This window comes from Alexandromys fortis, unplaced genomic scaffold (assembly GCF_014885135.2).
Source record: "Alexandromys fortis isolate MF-2015 unplaced genomic scaffold, M_Fortis_MF-2015_v1.1 scaffold_72, whole genome shotgun sequence".
Taxonomy (NCBI): Eukaryota; Metazoa; Chordata; class Mammalia; order Rodentia; family Cricetidae; genus Alexandromys; species Alexandromys fortis.
The window spans coordinates 485,154-503,838 of NW_026067969.1; the positions used below are offsets into that span (position 1 = coordinate 485,154).

The 18,685-nt window shown below is 52.6% G+C and overlaps 2 protein-coding genes across 3 annotated transcripts; both read right to left on the bottom strand.

Annotated features, from left to right (window-relative positions):
* Positions 1-2: 2 nt before the first annotated feature.
* On the bottom strand, positions 3-4,062 carry Dpp7 (dipeptidyl peptidase 7). The gene is made up of 13 exons (XM_050155294.1): positions 3,896-4,062; positions 3,695-3,808; positions 3,485-3,624; positions 3,218-3,381; positions 2,599-2,734; positions 2,441-2,522; positions 2,168-2,334; positions 1,911-1,971; positions 1,335-1,453; positions 1,090-1,246; positions 892-956; positions 459-529; positions 3-321 (listed from the first exon to the last, which is right to left on the bottom strand). The coding sequence occupies exons 1-13, from the start codon at positions 3,990-3,992 to the stop codon at positions 225-227; spliced, it is 1,470 nt and encodes a 489-aa protein (XP_050011251.1). The 5' UTR covers positions 3,993-4,062; the 3' UTR covers positions 3-224.
* An 8,035-nt stretch (positions 4,063-12,097) lies between these two features.
* Uap1l1 (UDP-N-acetylglucosamine pyrophosphorylase 1 like 1) lies at positions 12,098-17,032 on the bottom strand. 2 transcript variants are annotated; one of them, XM_050155296.1, is made up of 9 exons: positions 16,073-17,032; positions 15,633-15,837; positions 15,269-15,444; positions 14,856-15,028; positions 14,544-14,671; positions 13,969-14,109; positions 13,310-13,510; positions 12,690-12,756; positions 12,098-12,344 (listed from the first exon to the last, which is right to left on the bottom strand). In XM_050155296.1, the coding sequence occupies exons 1-9, from the start codon at positions 16,359-16,361 to the stop codon at positions 12,252-12,254; spliced, it is 1,473 nt and encodes a 490-aa protein (XP_050011253.1). In that variant the 5' UTR covers positions 16,362-17,032; the 3' UTR covers positions 12,098-12,251. The 2 variants fall into 2 exon arrangements, with proteins under 2 accessions (XP_050011253.1, XP_050011252.1); XM_050155295.1 differs by having other exon boundaries at positions 14,544-14,737; positions 16,073-17,024.
* Positions 17,033-18,685: the final 1,653 nt, after the last annotated feature.

The window sequence follows — 18,685 nt, forward strand, 5'->3', positions numbered from 1 at the left end:
TCTAACCAACAACCATAAGTTTATTCGGTTCCTTCCGTCCACCACCAGCTTTGGTACCTCTTGCTTGAAGTTCACGGTAGGCAGGCCGCTGTGGACGGTCCTTCAGATGTAAGGCAAGCTGTCATGTCACAATTGCTCACATAAAATAAGAGATCTCTGGGTCCTGCTGTGCCTTAGCTGGAAGAATGCTGCTTCTCAGGCCCAGGCCACCAGGGCATTGCCGGTCACTTTAGTCTGGCTGCCTCTACCCACTCACGGATGAGGGTGGCTTCCAGTTTACGCACCTCCACGACAGATGGAGGGTCTTTTGGGTTAGATGCTCTAAGAAGACAGACCGGGGGGGGGGCACTCAGGTGGCAAGCATACAAGGTGAGTGAGCTTCATGCCTATCCAGCCCACATCCCACCACTGGCCCAGAGTCATCAAGGAGGGAAGCGGGTGGGCTGTGCTGCACTGACCTGAGGTCTAGGTGGTGTGCTCCCCCCTGGATGGTGACGGCAATGACCGACGTGCTCAGGTTGCTGGGAATCTGTTGGAGGAATCTGAGATGTGTGACCTGTGCTTTAGAGCCGCAGGTAGGCAGTCCCTCTCCCACCCTGGCACTGTCTGGGGGATGCAGCTAAAGCAATAGTGAGTTCACTGTGCAGCCTCAGATGGTGCCATTGGAAAAGAACGGTGGAACCTGATGGACCAGATGTTAGGCTGCGTTAGTGATGTGGGAAAGAATCCCTCGAGAGAGAGAAGAGCAGCAGTGGCCCAGTGAGCCTGAGCGAGAATCTAGAACGGCAGAGGTTCTTTGAGGAGTCTGGCAAAGTGGGAACAGCAGCAGACACAGCCAAGCGTTGCCAAGAGTACCTATATGGGGCCATCTGCTGCCAGGTTGGGACTTACCCCGCCCCCTGCCCAGGGGTCTAAGTCACCGTTGGAGAAGATGATGTTGCTGGCAGCTTTAAGGTCTGAAAGTAACACAGTAAGTGGTGGCAGGGCATCCAGTATGGCCTTTAAAGCTGTGAGCTGCATCTGGGGGTGCAGAACCAGCTCAGGACAGAGGGTAGGACCCTTCCTGGCTCCCAATCCCCAGTCCTTTACCGCCACCCCAGAAGCTGGTTCGCAGCCAGTCCCGCCGAGGCCACACGCCCCATGTGTGCAGGCAGTATTGCTGGCGGAGTTCCTCAGAGAACGGGATGTCGGGGAACATGTCTGTCATGTTGTTGCTGTCAAAGGTCAGATTGATCTCCGTACAGGCCTGCGGGTAGCCCACAGTGAAATAAAGCAGGTAAGCCACCCATCCCCACCCCTACACTTGGCAGTTTAGCTCCCCTGTGTCCACAAACCTGGTAGTCCCAGGCCTTGGCATCAGGGCCAGTGCCACAGCCAGTGGGGTCAGCACATCTCTGATAGAGCTGGTAGATGTCAAAACAGGGCTCCGTTCCAGAGGAGTTGTAGACCAGCCCTGGATAGGAGGAAAGCTGGGACCCACAGCCGGACACTACATGCTCAGGCCGCTTCCCACCCACCTTGGAAGGAAGGCGAAGGTAGGTGTGCCTCGGCAGGAAGCACTGAGGTCCGTGGAGCGTGTGCCAGCAGCCTCTTGAACGGCTGATAGATACCTGCCTCACTCCCAGCACCCTGACCCACAGCAGGGCAGGACAGGCACGCAGGCTTTGTGACTGGGGATTGCAAAAGTCTCAGGCAACTGGAGTGTGCTCCTCTGAGAGGAAGTCATGCTACCCACTTGAGCCTCTGCCCAGCTACAAATACAATGTCCTTTCAAAAGCTGAACCCAGTCCCCTTCTACATCTCCGCCTACCAGACCAAGCCCCAGGTCAGGGCTCTGGGGCTTTTCCTACTCAGCTCTTGCTGTTAGGGTCTCTCTACCTTGGCCCATGAAGGCCAAGGAGTAGACCAACCTGTCAGTGCTCGTAGGCCCATGATCCTCTGGTTCTCTTTCAGCAGCCGTTCACAGCCCACCTAGAGGAGAAGGGCAGCAGAATATCTCAGCAGAGGCCCCTTGCCCAGCTTGACCTTCCCTGGTCCCAGAATGTGGGTCAGGGCTGCTAGCCTACATGGCTACGACAGACTAGTATCTGATGGTGCCAAAGCAGGTGCTACAAGACTCTTGGGCCAGGCCAGCACTGGGACCTGCACCTAGGGAGAGCCACCTCACCTTGACAGGATTGGCAGGAAGATTTCCAAGGAAGTCAGTAGGGTATGGGTAGTCCATCATGGCGAGCATGGTAAATGCATTCCGAGCAAACCCAAAGAGCTGGGTCAGGTCCTTCGGGCTGGAAAGCAATTGGCAGGTACCAAAATTCTGCCTGATGGTGTCATAAGCTGGGAAGAGAGAGGCCAGGAGAGGAGGCTGAGGAAACTGCTGGCAAATGTGAAAGACAAGAATGAGTACTCAAAGCGGGCAGCAGGCAGAGAAGGACCTCCTCACCTCCCTGGAGGAACAAGTCCTTGATCTGCTGGAAGGCATCCCGCACAGCCTGGGCGCACTTGGGACTCTGGTCATAGAAGTCCTGGAGACAAGACCATGGTTGCTACTGCTGCAGCCATACCTGCACTAGCCTGAGGTACCCAGGAACCCTCACTCACCGCTGTGACGTCTTGGAAGAATTGGTAGGAGTCACCAAGGCCTGCAACAGCTACCACAGGAGCACTGGCTGCCAGTGCCCCCACCACCAGATGGGGATACTTCATCCTCATGTAGGCGCTCAGCATCCCCCCATAACTGAGGACAGAGCACAGGATTATGTCTTGGAAAGTGCCTGCGTGCCCAAGCCAGCAGCCTCACCCCATCCTCCAGGCTGAGGTTCCTGGGCTGGACCTTTTCTCCTCCCCTTGGTCTTTCCCTGCTCAGAATTCTGCACAGTGTGGAAGGATTTGAACCTTTTAGGCCTACCCATTCTGACCCCAGGGCCAATACAGATATAACCTTTACTGGAGAATGGGGATTGTCCCATTAGTGTGGACAACATAGTCTCTGAGGTCCAGTTGAGGAGGAGGTAAAACTAGACCCAGTCCTGCCACGTGAGAAGTTAAGGACTGAGGACACGGGCTGGGCAGAGGAGTGGAGAGCATGAGACATGTTTGGCCCGTCTTATATAGGGTGTTGCCAGGTACAACGTGGGCATCAGGGAAGGGTAGGAGTAGGGTTCCTTCAGCTTGGCTGTGGGTCAGAATTGTGTGTCCTGAAGGTAAATCAAGGACCCACCTCCCTCCGAAGGCTACGACAGGAGCATCCGGGACCCCAAGATCTTGCCGCAGGGCCTGGAGCAGCACAGCAAAGTCAGCCAGTGCCTGCTCCACGGTCAGCAGCTGCATATATCCACGCTGTGTGGAGTGCACACCGAATGGAAGCGATTTCCCGTAGTACCGCTGCGGGAAGCAGGAAGGGATGGCTAAGGATGGCTAACCGCTGCCTCTGCACTCCCCCACCTCCTTCAGCCCAGGGACTGCCGGGAAACTTCCAGATACCCACGTGCTCAGCGAAGACAAGCAGGGCCCCCTGCTGTGCCGCCAGTTCCACCATGAAACCAGAGTTGTTAGCGAAGGTCCAGATGTCCCCTTCATTCCCGGTGTAGAAGAAAATGGGCCCCTCGCCCGACTTCCAGAACTTATCTGTGGGAAGTGAGTTTCCGTGAGAGCAGAGACAAGCCAGCAGAAGACTTGCCGTGAGGACAACACTAACCTGACATCAGGAACCGCTGTCCAAAGGTTTTGTTGCCGAAACTCTCAAAGTTGAAATGATCCATGTATTGCTCAAAATAGTTCTCCTTAAAGTCGGGGTCTAGAACTCCGTCAGCTGAGGGCGGGTGCAGAGGCTCAGGAACTGGCAGGGATCATCAGGGACCCAGGAGGGTGAGGAGGGTGGGCGGCCAGTAACACTCACCTCTGACTTGGAGGTTGCGCAGCCCCAGTGCCAGCAGCAGGACCAGGACCCAGGAAAGGACCCCATGGTTCACAGAGACACAAGGCTGGAAGCTCATGCCTGATTCTGAGACGGGTGCCGGCAGTCATGTGACGCAGGTCACATGACAGACGTGGCCGGTCGGGCAACATCACGTGACCACTTCGCAGAACCGTCCGTTCGTAGGTAGTCGGAGGATCACTTCTACTCTTCGCTCATGCATTGCCCTCTGGGTTGTATGATGTAATATTAAGGGTTCCCTGGGCTCCTATTGTGTTCTCACGGAGATGACCACTGTGGAGACCCAGGAAGCGGACAAGAGGTCTAGGGCGTGTCCGGACTGTGTGGTCTCCCTAAGTGTCCAGTTGCTGAATACCACAGAGTGATGGAGGATCCTCCCACACTGGGATACTGCAGGGTGTCGAAGTCCCCAGGGGTTGCCGGCCCCATATCTTCCACTGGCGGCTGGAGCTACGTCCTCATTCGGCACCTCAGCACATCTGTGTGCTAGGCACAGAGAGCTGAGCTGGGACTTCACCAACATGGACTCAGTCGGAATGGTCACCCCGCCCCCAGCCCTCAGTACTGGTCAGCACCCTTGCTTCACTGACACGCCCGTAATCCCAGGGCCAGGGAAATTGGGATAGTTCTTTCTGCCCTAGGAGAGTGGCCTCAGGAAGGTAGGGGTGTTGGGAATTGCGGAGGCAACAGTGTCTCTGAGAGAGGCTTATCTAAGTGGCATCAAGGATCTCTGAGCTTCGAGTGTGTGGCCTCACTGTTCTCCTGACAGTTGGCACTGTGCCCATGCCCAGACAGAGTCGGGGAGACGGAGGGACAGGGCTTCTCTTGGAAGCTGCCCTCCACCTGGTGGCAGGGAGGGTACAGGGAAAAAAAGAAAGAACCAGTTTTCTCTCGGAAACCCAGTCCCAGGTCTGGAAGAGGGGAGAGATCCACAGGAGTTGGAGCTTGGATTGGCTCAGCTGGGAGTGGAACATGTCCAGCCAGCTTGGGCACGGTCCGGTGGGACATGCAGCCCAGAGCTGTGGAATGCAGGGCACAGATCAGGAAGCCCCATCCTGTGCAGACACCTACCTTCGTTGTTATGGATTTCTGGGGGTGTCGGTGGGGCATTGCCCATACCTGCAGGATTTCATGCCATGTCACTTCCTGATTCCTGCCTGCCCTCAGTTTATACAGCCCACTCCCATATGCCCTTTGAATACAGAGACAGCATCTTCTGTGGCGGAACACATGGCTATTTCTTTACTGTGCATTTCTCTCTTCCTTTTTTATTCTTGGTTTTTGGAGGCAGGTTTCTCTGTGTGGCCCTGGCTGTCCTGGAACTCACTCTCTAGACCAGACTGGCCTCGAACTCAGAGATTCGTCTGCTTCTGCCTCCTGAGTGCTACCTCTCTTTCTTTTTATTTATGAATTGGCATCCTGGGAATTTTTCACAAGTTATCTCCCTTTTTTAATTTTAAAAATTAGATATATTCATTTTATTGTATGTGTTTTGCCTGCATGTGTGTGTGTATCACATGCATGCTTGATTTTCTTGGAGTCCAGAAGAGGTATTGAGATCTCTGGAACTAGAGTCACAGATGGTTATCAAACACGCTGTGGGTACTGGGAATCAGACCAGTGTCCCCTGCAAGAGCAGCAGGTGCTTCTAACCACTGAGCCAACTCGCCGACCCCTATTTTCTTCCGTTTAGAGTTTTTTTTTTAATTTTTAAAATTTTATTTTATGGGCTGGAGAGATGGCTCAGAGGTTAAGAGCACTGCCTGCTCTTCCAGAGGTCCTGAGTTCAATTCCCAGCAACCACATGGTGGCTCACAACCATCTGTACTGACATCTGGCGCCCTCCTCTGGTGTGCGGGCATACATTGAGGCAGAGTGTTGTATACATAATAAATAAATCTTTAAAAAAATTATTTTATATACATTGGCAAATGTCAGTGTAGGGGTGGAACAGGAGTTACATACAGTTATGAGCTGTCCCATGTGGGTGCTGGGAATTGAAGCTGGTCCTCTGGAAGAGCGCTCAGTGTTCTTAACTGCTCCCCCCACCACCATTCTGCGTGGAGAGATGTATATAGTTATCAGTGTCCTTAATTTTGAGTTGGCCATTTCCCCTCTACCTTCATACTTCATGCACATCTACCTAGAGACTTTTAAGTTTTAAAATGTTTGAGATTTTATTATTATGTATACGGGTGTTTTGCCTGCATGTTTGTCAGTGCACCATCTGTGTGCAGTTTGTGGAGCCCAGAATTGGGTGCTTAATACCCTTGGAACTGGTTACAGATGGTTGTTAGCCACACGCAGTGCTGGGATTTGAACCCAGGTCCCCTGGAAGAGCAGCAGTGCTCTTAACCACTGAGCCATCTCTCCAGTCCCAATTTAATTATAATCATTTAGTTTTTGTTTTGTTTTTCAAAACAGGGTTTTTCTGTGTAGCTTTGGAGCTTGTCCTGGAACTCACTCTATAGACCAAGTTGGTCTTAAACTCCCAGAGATCTGATCACCTGCCTCTGCCTCCTGAGAGCTGGGATTAGATGTACCACCATACCCAGCCCTTTATTTACTTATTTATTTATATTAGGTCTTTCTATATAGAGCAAGCTGGTCCACCTGTAAAGCAAGTGCTATCACCGCACAGACCTCACTTTGGCACGGGTATGTTCTGGCGACTCTCCCTCCATCGTGTCTCTGTCTTTCATGAGGCTCCCTGTGTGGCCCTGGTCTCACTCACTGCCTTGTAGGGATCCTTTCATGGTAACAAGCATCTGACCATTTGAGTTCCTTCATTTCTTGGACCCCAACTTCATCCAAGGGAGCTGAGGCATCACACGGTCGTGATAGGGTCTCTTGCCAGGCAGAAGCTCCATGTCTTTTGATGCCTCATAGATTGGTCAAAGGGGTCAACAAAGCCTGACAAACCTCTCTGAGGAGTGAATGGGAGGGGAGGGGAGGAGAGGGAGGGAGGAACTGTGGTTGAGAAGTTGATGGGGGGGGACTGTGGTTGATATGTAAAAATGAATTTAAAAATTTTAAAAAGAAAAGGGAGGGCTGGAGGGATGGCTCAGTGGTTAAGAGCATTGCCTGCTCTTCCAAAGGTCCTGAGTTCAATTCCCAGCAACCACATGGTGGCCCACAACCATCTGTAATGAGGTCTTGTGCCCTCTTCTGGCTAGCTGTATAAATAATAAATAAATAAATATTTAAAAAAAAGAAAGAAAAGGGAAATAAAAAATAAAAAGCAGGACTAGAGAGATGGCTCAGAGGTTAAGAGCACTGCCTGTTCTTCCAGAGGTCCTGAGTTCAATTCCCAGCAACCACATGGTGGCTCACAACCATCTGTATCGAGATCTGGCACCCTCCTCTGGAGTGCAGGTGTACATGGAGGCAGAACACTGTATACATAATAAATAAATAAACCTTTAAAAAAAGAATAAAATGTTTAAAAAATAAAAAGTAAATTGATCAAAGGAATTTCTCAAGTAAATGTAAGGAGCCAGGTATGGTGGCGCATGCCTTTAATCCCACTACGCAGGAGACAGGGGCTGGCAGATCTCAGTGAGTTTGAGGCCAGGCTGGTCTACAAAGTGAGTTCCAGGCCAGCCAGGGCTACATAGACAGACCTTGTCTCAAACAACAATAGTGTAATAGTCCTGGCTGTCCTGGAACTCGCTTTGCAGACCAGCCTGGCCTCAAACTCACTGAGATCCGCCTGCCTCATCCTCTCAAGTGCTGGGATTAAAGGCGTGCGCCATGACCACCACCAGGCAAATAAATATATTTTTAAAATCTATATTGATTGGGTTCACATGAAAAATCAGTTTTCTAGACTCTGACTTGTGTGCCCCCCCTTGCTTCATGATCATCAAATACCATAAGTCTGCAGCACTGTGAAATTTTGTTTTTTAAGACAGGGCAGTGGTGGGGCACACCTTTAATCCCAGCACTTAGAAGGCAGAGGCAGGTGGAAGTGGCTAGCCTGGTGTACAGAGTGTGGGTTTCAGGACAGCCTGGTCTACACAAGGAATCCTTTCTCGAAAAACCAGGAAGGAAGGAAGGGAGGGAGGGACGGAGGGAGAAAAGAAAGGAAGGAAGGAAGGAAGGAAGGAAGGAAGGAAGGAAGGAAGGAAGGAAGAAAGAAAGGAAGGAAGAAAAGAATGGTCAGATGGACAGACAGACAGGGCTTTCTAGTAGCTCAGGCTGTCTTCAGAATCATGGTCTCTCTGCCTCTTCCAGGTGCTGGGGTTATAAGCATGCATGCAGCTTGCCTAGATTTCCCGTCCTGTCTGTGCGTTCACTGGTGGGTAAAGGACTTCCTGAAGGTGTGGATGAGTTCTCCTAACGGTTCTGCTTGTTCTCATCCTGCTCCTCTGATGTTTGGCCTGCACTGTCATGTTTCCAAATAGCACCACCAGCTTCTGCACTGCTTATGTGGACAGGTGTCACTACCGCCATAGATGTGGCTGTTACAGGCCATCTGGTGACCACATGGCTCTCAAAGGTCTATAAGTGGCAGTGCGCCCTGTCCTTCCTAATCATCCACCCCTGCCTCTGAGTTCTGTGGTTTCTTCTCTGCTCCTGTTTTTCTTATTGTAATTTATCATGATTTTTTGATATATATGACTAATAGGTCATCACTTGTTTTACTCATCTGGAAGACGCTGCATTTATCACTAGATCATTCTAATGGCCTTGTAAAGTCTTAAAAATGATACTGCTTCCCCGCCTATAGTTGTCTGAAGGAAACTGTCCCCCATGAGTTCATAGACTTTCATGCTTAGACTCCAGGTGAACTGTTCAGACAGGGTCTCACTGGGTAGCTCTGGCTCATCTTGAATTTACGGAGATCTGCCTGGCTCTGCCTCCCTAGTGCTGGGGTTCAAAGTGAGCACCACCGAACTTGACAAATACTGTTTATTGATTTTTCAGACAGGGTCTCACTGTGTGCCTTGGCAAGCCTCAAACTCATAGAGCTCTGCCTGCCTAAACCTCCAGAATAAATAATGCGAACATTTGTTAACACAGCGTAATTCTATAGTCTGCCTGAGACCTGAGCGATGATGGATGTGTTATCAGAAGTTCACTCCTCTCGTGATGCTTAGGTTTTATGTGTGTTTGTTGTTTCAAGACAGGGCTTTTCTGGGTAGCCCTGGCTGCCCTGGAACTTGCTCTGTATGCCAGGCTGACTTCAGACCCAGAGATTCACCTGTCTCTGCCTCCCTCAGGGATGCGATTAATGGCATGCACCACCACCACCCTGCTAGGTAGAACCTATGATAACCAATTCCTCATGAGTTGAGACCTCTCATGGCGTATGCTGTGCACCTTCCTGACTCTCTAGCCTTTGGACCTTGAGAGATGGCTCAGCGGTTAAAGACACTGACTGTTCTTCCAGAGGTCCTGAGTTCAATTCCCAGCAACCACATGGTGGCTCACAACCATCTATAATGAGATCTGGTGCCCTCTTCTGGCCTGCAGGCATACACACAGAACATTGTATACATAATAAATATTAAAAAAATGTGTATGCTGGGATTAAAAGAATGCACCATCAGACCTGGCTTACTAGATTCCTTTTCTAATGAACAGAATCCTTTTTTGTTTGTTTTTGAAGACAGGGTTTCTCTGTATAGTGTTGGAGCCTGTCCTGGAACTCGCTCTGCAGACCAGGCTGGCCTCAAACTCACAGAGATCCCAGGGCTGTGATTAAAGGTGTGCGCCATCACCACCCAGGAAGAATGGAATCCTGCTGACCACAGCAGCGATCAAGCATAGGCTAAGCCAGTGACAGAGACAAGCATGTTATGTCTTGGATAATTCACAAGCTATCTTGATTTCACTGGGCACTCGGGATTTTGCTTGGTGCTCGTGACCACTGGCAAGCATGGGTTCCTTTAGTCCACTCCAGTCTCGGTTACTAACAGCAGCAGCTCTCAGAGATCACATACTTCGTACCACACAGTGAGGGTCACAGAAACACTAAGAAAGGTTAAAGACTGAAAGGTTCAGGGCTGAAAGCAAAAGCAGGGAACAGATGCAGAAACCAGGCCACAGAAGGCTGGATGGAAGCGAGGTTGGTTCTTAGCACTGATGATTTTCCGGGCTGGTTTCCTGACGTGTGATAGGTTTGGTGGGTACTAGAGCTGGAGATACAATAGACTTCTACTGTATAAGAAGGAGGAAACCCATGTAAGGCTCAGTATGAAGACCGCTGTCTTCTATGCAGGAGAACCCAGAACAGGCCCAGCCTGCTTTCTCATGACTAGGGCTAGACCAGAGTCCTGTGCACCTAAGGGCACTGCCGGGCCCTCCCTGCTACCCCTATGGATAAAGGATAGAACAGGGAAGTTTTATTCAGCCCATGGTCGTGAAAGCTATGCTGTAGGGCAAGCTACTTATGTTTCCTGCACACATGGTTCCAAGTAAATGCTCAAACCTGGGGCTCCCTGTCTCATGTTTGCTCTAGGTTTGTTTCTGAGACGGGGACTCACTATGTAGTTCTGGCTGGCCTGGAACTTGCTATGTAGACCAGGTTACCTTCAAACTCAAGAGATCTGCCTGCCTCGGCCTCCCTAGTACTGGGACTAAAGGCGTGTGCCACCACACCCAGGTTCCAGCTACACATTTACCATGTGGACTCTGGCTGTGTGTTTCTGGGTGCCTGAAGAGCTCCCCACATGGCAAGCCTGCCTGGCCTGTGGTTTCTCTGAATTTGAAAATGTTCCTGGTCTCAGGTCTCCTTTCCTTCTTGAGGTCACATTTACCACCCTCCTTGTTATCTTCCCCCACACACCAGCAGCCAGTCCCAGCAATGCTGCCAAGGGATGCTTTATGCTTTCTACTGTCCTGAAAAAAAAAATACTTGCTTATCAAAATGGGAAGTGCATATGGGCAAGCCACCAGGCCTACTACAAGTCTTTTCTGGGCTGTGCCAGGTCTTGGGTTTTTACAAGCTCCTGGTGAAGAGGTAGATAGAAGCAAGGAGGGCTTCATGGGCAGCCTGCTGTTCCAAAGCCCCATCCCTCGGATATACCCATCCCTGTGTCTGTCTGCACCAGAGGCTGGAGCTGTCACAGAGCGCTTGCCCACCATGCAAATGAAGCGCCGGGTTCATTCCCACCACCCCATAAACTAAGCGTCCTGTCAGCAGGGGCAGATGTCCAAAGTCATCCTTTGCTTTGTAGCTAATTCATGGCCAGCCTGGGATACAAGATCCCCCCCCCCAAAAAAAAGATAAACCAACCCCTGCAGCTGGGAGTTACCGAAAATGTCCTATCTGTGAAAATAACGTCCACTCTTCAAAAGTCAATAATCTTTTCAGGGCAGTCTGGGACTAGGAATGGTGGGGTATGACTATGGTGAGCTCTATGGTGAGGGAGCAATGATCTTGATTGACAGAGGGGTACACTAAACATAGCCACACGAAAGCTCTATAAGCACTATACTCTATCATCCCCAGTTTGATACTGTCTTATAATCATGTAAGATGCAATCACCTGAGAAATGGGTGAAGGACATGGAGACCTCTTTGAATCTTTTTTTAAAAACTCCTTCAAGAATTTACCCATTGATTGTTTATTCAAGAAGAGCCTGAGACTTTGATCTCCCCAGGGGCTGTCTCCTGCTCCAGGCCTGTGGAGCAGTAAGGGAAGGACACAAAAATACAGTTTGCCTCTGAGGCGGACAGGAAGATGACCACAGAGCTCAGCAAAAGCCCAGTGTGTCTTCTACCCGTCACTCCCAACAGTGGTGGCTGTGGGCCCGATCCTGCCATCTTTCCCGTGTCCAAACCCACTCCTTCCACACCCCAGGGTAAATATACTCGCCCGCAACCTCCTCTGGGAAAGCGGACAGGAATGAACAGGAGCGCATACACCTGGAGAGAAGTGGCACATGGGGTGACATGTTCAGCTAGCTGCTGGTTCTGCTGCTGGGGGCGCTCCTTTAACCATTCCCCCAGGAGGCATATCTGAATGTTCGCTAATGATGTGGCTGGCCTGTGTGCTGGCAGGGCGGATGCGGATGTTACTGGGCATCTCCTGTGTTGCCTTCTTAGATAACACCTCCTCACACCCTGCCTCAGGCCCCATTTCCCAAGGTCCCCAACCCGCTGAGCCCCAGAGCCAGCAATGAGGCAAAAACCACACACACAGACAACCACAGTCCATGGGGGACCCAAGAGGTCCCAACCTTGTGATGTAAACTAGCACGCGCCCTTCCGTATCCTGCAGGCCAGTATTTCTACTGAAAGCCTGGGCCAGAGTGGTATCAGCACTCTAGAGGACCCCCAGGGCTGGAGAGACTGGGAGCAAGCAGGTTAGCACTCCTGTGGCTGCAGCAGCCTGGCCTGGTCCTCATCCAGAAGAAATGGAGACTGGAGGATTCGGCCTTGCAGGTACTTCTCCAGCCCCTAGAAACAAAGGATTCAGCGGCTAAGGGTCCGCCTCATCTGCCTATACCCACTCCAGCCACCCCAAAACAGCATTCCAGTGCTACCCTGTCAGGGTCAGGAGAGGGCTAGTTTCCTTCCTTCAGGAAGACTCCCCTAAGTCTGGGTCTCAGCCTTGATTCTTTCCTGTCCCCTGTCCCCTCCCTAGACTTGCAAAGGCCTCTAGACTCTCAGACCCCTCATTCATCGGCCAGCTGAAGCAGGGCTGTGACCTGTCTGCCTCCCACTGCCCGCTTCTCCCATTTTCTTCTTCTGGTTCACACAAACCAGACTTCACGAAATCCTGGACAGGGCCTGCACACTCACCTCTCCAGAGTACGACACCAAGGGCGAAATCTCACAGAGGGCTGGAGGGTCTCCATTTGGGAGAAAGCTAGGGGAGAGCAATGGTCAGCATCAGTCTCTGTAGTGAATGCTGGGACCCCCAGCACCCTCGGAACATGAAGAGGCAAGCGCCTGTCCAGCATCAATGTCACACGCTAGTCTAGCCGCATCTCCACAGCAGATTCCTCCCTCTACACAGCCCAAACCCATGCATGCCATCTGCCAAGTGACAGGTTCTGACCTAGCTACACAAATCACTACACAGGATCCCTGCACGGAGCTCAGGCAGCCAGGCCAGCAGCACTTCCAAGCACAGTAACAGGGGAGACAGACACGAAAGGTCCTTTCCCTCCCCACATCCTGAAGGTCAGACTTCCCTGTATCTCTTTCAGGGTCAGACTTAGGTCTCATCTTCAGAGCTTAGGAGAGTACACTTGGGGACATCCGAGACCCTGCCTCTCTGACTTGAGACTAAGAGGCCGAGTCACCAAGCAGGCGGTCACACTGCTGCCTCATTTGGTGTGGTGCTGTCTTAGAAGCCAGCCGAGACGGTGGCAGAATCAACAGGTCCCTGGGAAGAGAATGCTGCTCCCCAGGCTAACCTCAGAGCCTCTTCCCCAGACTGCTCAGGAAGTTGGACTCCATGCACATCCAGGAAGTGGGCTCCGGCCTGCAGAGCCCAACGATAGTGCTGAGTCAACAAGGCTCTCCTGGAGGTGGACGGGTTGTCCCTGCTGGCTGTGTCTGCGTTCTTCAGTGGGGAGAATTCCTCCTCTCGAGATACTTCAAAGGCAACGAAGTTCCTGGGAGAGAGAAGGACGGGTTCATTATGCTGCATCCCAGCCAGCTGTTCCGATCTGGACAGGCAAGGGGAGGCCAGATTTCCCTAAATGGGAATCTGTTCCTGTGAGGATGGTGGTCTAGGAGGGCCCCACAGGCACAGAAGCATCTTGAGATCCTAAGAAGCCTCAAATCCTCCAACTCTCACTTGCCACAGGCTCAGAGGTAGAGAACACCGGGACTCACCTAGCAACTCCAAAACCCAATCTTGGGTCTGGATTGTGGTCTTCTCAGACCTGTGCTCTTGCTCTTGGGGGAACACCCTCTGGACTTCCCTGAGACAGACTATAGTCCCTCACTCCCCCACCCCTGCCCTGCCCTCACCGAGCTTCCATTCCCCTACTGTCCCACGGGACCTCTGAACCCACTGCCAGAACAAAGAGAGGGAAGAAGAGAAAAGGAAGTGACTTCTACCACTAACTTAGCAAACTGGAACACATCAAACACAAACTTCTCCATCTTTATCCCATTCGGTCTTAGCGGCTTTACCAGATTTCCCTCCTCATCCACGTACGGGACCTTCTTCACAGCCACATGCAGCTTCAGCAAGGGCTCAAACTCCCTGGTGGCAGGAGGGCAAAAAGGGTGTGGTTCAGACAGGACACCCCAGAACACCAGTCTTCACATGTGTGTACCCGGTCCGGTGAGGCGGCACTAGGAACTAGCTACATCTCTGGGAAGGACACAGGTTTTCTCCCAGTATCCCCTGGGCCAGAAGCCAGGAACCATCAGCCAATGCTGCCCAAGGCTAAGGACAGGGCGGAGGTGGCATCCACGAGCAAGGGGGTCAAGATAGCCTTGACTAAGGGTCTCATCCGGGCTGCCCAGAGCTTGACTCAGGTGGGATCTGGCTTGTTGATAGTGACAGAAATTCTCGTTACCCGACCCCTTTGCACTCCCAACAGGGGCCCAGCTCAGGCTAGGTCAGCGCTAGCTGTTGTGGGAGGTAGAGACTCTTAGATTCTTAGATTCTAACAGCCACCTGTTGCCACACACCTGGTGACCATATCCAGGAAGTCGCGGGTGAAGAAATGGTTGCAGATGTTGCCTGCGTTGTAGAGCAAGCTCCCGTCAGCCCCTCGCAGCCCAGCAGTCTCAGGGCTAATCTCGCTGTATTCCACCACCTGGGGGACACCATCCACCTGGCACACCACGCCCACAGGCTCCTCGGGGTATGCTTTCTCCACCACCTGCAGCCACCAGGTATAGGGACTCAAGAGTGCTGGGAGTGACGGGGATGAGAAGAGGGACAGGGTTTGTGCAAGAGACAGAGCCAAGCGCCAAGGACAACGAAAGCTTGGCACTCACCTTGGCGCCACAGTCCGCTCCGCGAAGCACACAGAAGCCTATGAAGGCTGGGTCAGCCAGCCGCACCAGGATGTTGTCCACACAATAAACGTGCACAAACTCCACGCCCCGCTGCTTCATGTCCTCTAGGATCTGGTGGTCAGCCAGTGCACTATACAAGCCACCGTTGCCATCTGCAAGGGAGAAAGGAATGGGTCTTCCCACCGACTCCGGCTTGATCACCTGAGTCTGGTAAATGCAGCAGGAGCGGAAGTCACCAAGAGCCTTGTGACTGTATCATGTGACAGATGAGACTCCAGACTGAGCTGGGGCCACACAGCCTGCCTGAGCACATCTTACTGGGGAGCCCGGCCTCCTGGCCCACAGCTGCCCTCTGTGGTCCAAACCTTCCCTGTCCAAGGTGTGGGCCATACCTGGCGCCATGGCAACTTTGTCTTTCCGTTCCAGTATGGCCTTGCCCTCAAAGGTCACAGCCGGTAGCATACGCTGCTCGAACAGGACCACGTTAGCGGGGTCTAGGTGGAAGAAGTCATGTTCCTTGAAGAACTTGATGGTGGGTCCCAGTGTAAACTCACTGGTCATGATGTACCTGTAAAAGTCCCGGCAGTGAATGGCTTCCAGAGGAATCTGGTTCACAAATCTGCATGGGGCTCTGTAAGGGCAGGAACTGGGCTCTCAAGGGCTGTGCTAGAATTGGGTCTCAGGCACTGGTGTGGGGCAGGCCTGGGTCACTTAAGTAACGGTGGTCTTTCTGGGAGGTTGACAGGGAGGACACACCAGGGCACGGTGCAGTGGGTTCCCAGTCGCTGGCCAGCCAACTGTTCAACGCGGCGGATCCGCTCTGCCTGCAGTTGGTACAGGGTCTTCTGGCTGGGCAACCCTACTTGATACATGCCCTTGGGGTAGGTGACGCCCAAGCGAGTGCCCTGCCCACCGGCCAGCAGCAGGACAGCCACCTTGTTCAGAGCAATCTGTCGGAAACCTGGAGGGGAGGCGCGTCATGAGAAAAGGCCTCTTCTTTCTCTAGAGAGAGCCACTCATGAGCTTGCTACTGCACGACTTCGGGGTCTACTAAGCGCAGGAGGAAGGACGTGCAAGGAAAAAAACTCCACACAGCACTTCCTAAACCGCCACCCTCCCCTTCCCCGTAGGCACTAACTCTTCAGGACAAGATGGGCAGCGCCTGCCCAACCCCCGTCGCGTACGGCGCTGCCTACCTTCCTCTTCCCACCGCAGGCGTGTCTCTAGGTCGCAGCGGATCGCGCTGCCCACGAGTTCCGGGGGCAGGGGCTGCAGGCGCGCCTCCAGGTCGGGCAAAGGACCCGGGACTTGCGCGCAGGCAGCCGAGGCGCGCTGGCAGTGCTCACGCAGGGCATCGGGTTCCAGTGAGGCGAGCTCCGCCAGTAGCGCCGCTCGAGACTCCGGAGCCAAATCAGCCCAGAAGCGAAGGAGATGATCCTGGCCAGCGCGCTGCAGCTGTGCACGCACATCCTGCTCCGAGGCCATGCTCCAACCGCAGCTGCTGGCTCAGTCGGCACTCGAGACCTTATGACCAACATCACGAGACCACAGGCGGGAGGCGCAGAGCCCGGAGAGGCCGGCCCAGGGCGCAGCCCCTCCACCCGGACCCCGCCCTCTTCTCCGTTGGGGCTTCAGTTCGGTCCTTTTTGGCTCCGCCCCTCTTCAATCCCTTTTAGTACCGTCCCTCTCCAGGCTCCTGGACCAGAATCCCACGACCTGGTATCTACGTCTAACTGCGCTCCAGGCTATGCATAAGACCCCAGATCCCTTCTACCCCTGCCCCCAAGCTTAAGGTGCACGGTCCAGGACAGACCCTCTAGTCCCCGAGGCCTAGGCGTTTCTGTCCTAAGTATCTCCCACCACGCCTCCAATGTGGGCGGAGCTATTTTATCCGTGCCCAGGGGAGGAAAGAGAAGACTTGCACCGGCTGGGTATTCTCTTGGGCTGACCAGACCTAACCCATCCTTCTGCGCGTCCACAGCCGAAAGGCCTGGGAGCCTTTCCTGATAGAGTCTGAGCCTAAGAGGAGTCTGCTTGATCGTGTAAACTTTCACCGAGAAGCCCCTCCGGCGGGCGATCTTTCTGGGACACTCGGAGGCCAGACCCAGGCTGTTCCTCCTCACCTGCCTACCTTGACGGACTTGGTTTCCAGACCCGCTCTGTAACCCCTTCCTGCTTTATTTTGCTTTTTCATAAAACCTTTGGTGTGTGTGTGTGTGTGTGTGTGTGTTGTCTTTCCGAGACAGGGTATTTCCTGTGTAGCCCTGGCTCTCCAGGAACTCACTTTGTAAACTAGACTGACCTTGAACTCAGAGAACCTCTTGCCTCTGCCTCCCCAGTGGTGTGATTAAAGGATTACACAACTAACGCCCGGCTTACGTAGTCTTTTGTATACACAAACAAAGCAAGAATGGAGGCCACAAATTCTCTTGGACCAGACAGGGTTCTTGTCTACAGCCACAGCGTAGCCTTGTAATAAATGGCTTCTCTCCCATCTGAACACCCTTCTTCACAGCTCTTCCTACATTCTCTTCTGCCTGACTTCTCCGTGGGAAGTATACTCCCAGAGGAAGAGGCAGAACACTGTTCCGTTCGTTGGTTTCCTTCTATCTCCTTCCACGAAGGGCAGACACAGGGACGTGTCTGTGTACTGAACAAATGAGTGTTGGATCCCAAGTCAAGCACCAGCAAAATGTTCCGGGAGTGCTGGCTGAAGGGAGGAATGAGCAAAGAGTCTGTCCTGGTGTGGTGTGACTTCCAGGGAATGTGTGGAAGGAGAGAGCAGCAGCCAGACAGGAGTCAGGTGAGCAGCATAGGCTTCTCATCCCAGGCCAGAGCCCATGGCAGCCATTATTGCCTTTGGGGCGAGGCAGAGAAAGAAGGGCCTGAGCCTCTGGTCAGACAGGTCAGCTGTGACCTGTGAGCCCTCTAGGTCGGAACGGGCTCCTAAGTTTTGCTTCAAGGTGTGGGCATGGATCAAGGTCAGAGGTTGGAAACACAGGTTTGTACAGCTGTGAGCATTTCCAAGACCAGAAGACTATCTATGCCTCCCTGGGCAGGCAGAGGTACCTGTCACTGAGTCCTGGTGAAGCTGCGAGGTTGGCAACGTCCTGCTGGACCCAACTCTCTGTATTGCCTGCCAGGGAGAGGTGGCTTTTCCTGTTTTTTTTTTTTTTTTTGGTTTATTTGTTTTATTTACCTATTTATTTAGTCAAGGGCCTAGGACTAAGGCCTGAGTGGACACCAGAGAAGCCGAGGGAGGGCGGGGGTTGGCCAGTACAGCCGGCCTCTCTCCTCACAAGTGGAAGCTGCTCCAAGACACGTCGGAGTCTTGCCAACCTCACACCCATCTGTATCCTGCACAGCTCCCTCCACGGGTCGTGGTTGGCAAAGGGACGCCTGCTCTGGATTCTGGAAGTTCTCTGGGTGGCAGCAAAACTGAAAACCATAGGGCGGGAAGAGAGTCAGGCCAGGCTGGGAGAGGAATGGAAGGGGGAAGTCCTCAGAGTTCAGGCCAGAAACCTTCGTCTTGCACCCAGAGCTAGGCATTGATTCCACGCTCTTCCTGATCCTTCCCTAATAGTCAGTCATACGGAAACCTACAGACCTACCTTCTCCCGGGCTCTGGACAATGAGAGGCTCTTGTGTCCTTTCTTTTCTTTCTTTTTTTTTTGAAATTAATTTATTCTTTCACAGCTTCATACATATATAATGTATGTTGATCATATTCCCATTATCTTATCTTAGTCCCTTTTCCTCCTACCAAATCCTTTCTTCTTCCCAACAAGGACCCTCATGCTTCCATGTCT

Bases quoted from the DNA above. Each gene is read 5' to 3' on its own strand.
- Dpp7 (XM_050155294.1), bottom strand. From the start codon at position 3,992: ATGAGCTTCCAGCCTTGTGTCTCTGTGAACCATGGGGTCCTTTCCTGG. The intron at 3,625-3,694 runs GTTAGTGTTGTC...CACTTCCCACAG, and splicing joins ACAGCGGTTCCTGATGTCAG to ATAAGTTCTGGAAGTCGGGC. The intron at 3,382-3,484 runs GTGGGTATCTGG...TGCTTCCCGCAG, and splicing joins TGCTTGTCTTCGCTGAGCAC to CGGTACTACGGGAAATCGCT.
- Uap1l1 (XM_050155295.1), bottom strand. From the start codon at position 16,361: ATGGCCTCGGAGCAGGATGTGCGTGCACAGCTGCAGCGCGCTGGCCAG. The intron at 15,838-16,072 runs GTAGGCAGCGCC...CCTCCCCTCCAG, and splicing joins CCTGCGGTGGGAAGAGGAAG to GTTTCCGACAGATTGCTCTG. The intron at 14,110-14,543 runs GTGTGTGGCAAC...TCCTGCCACCAG, and splicing joins TTCCTGGATATGGTCACCAG to GGAGTTTGAGCCCTTGCTGA.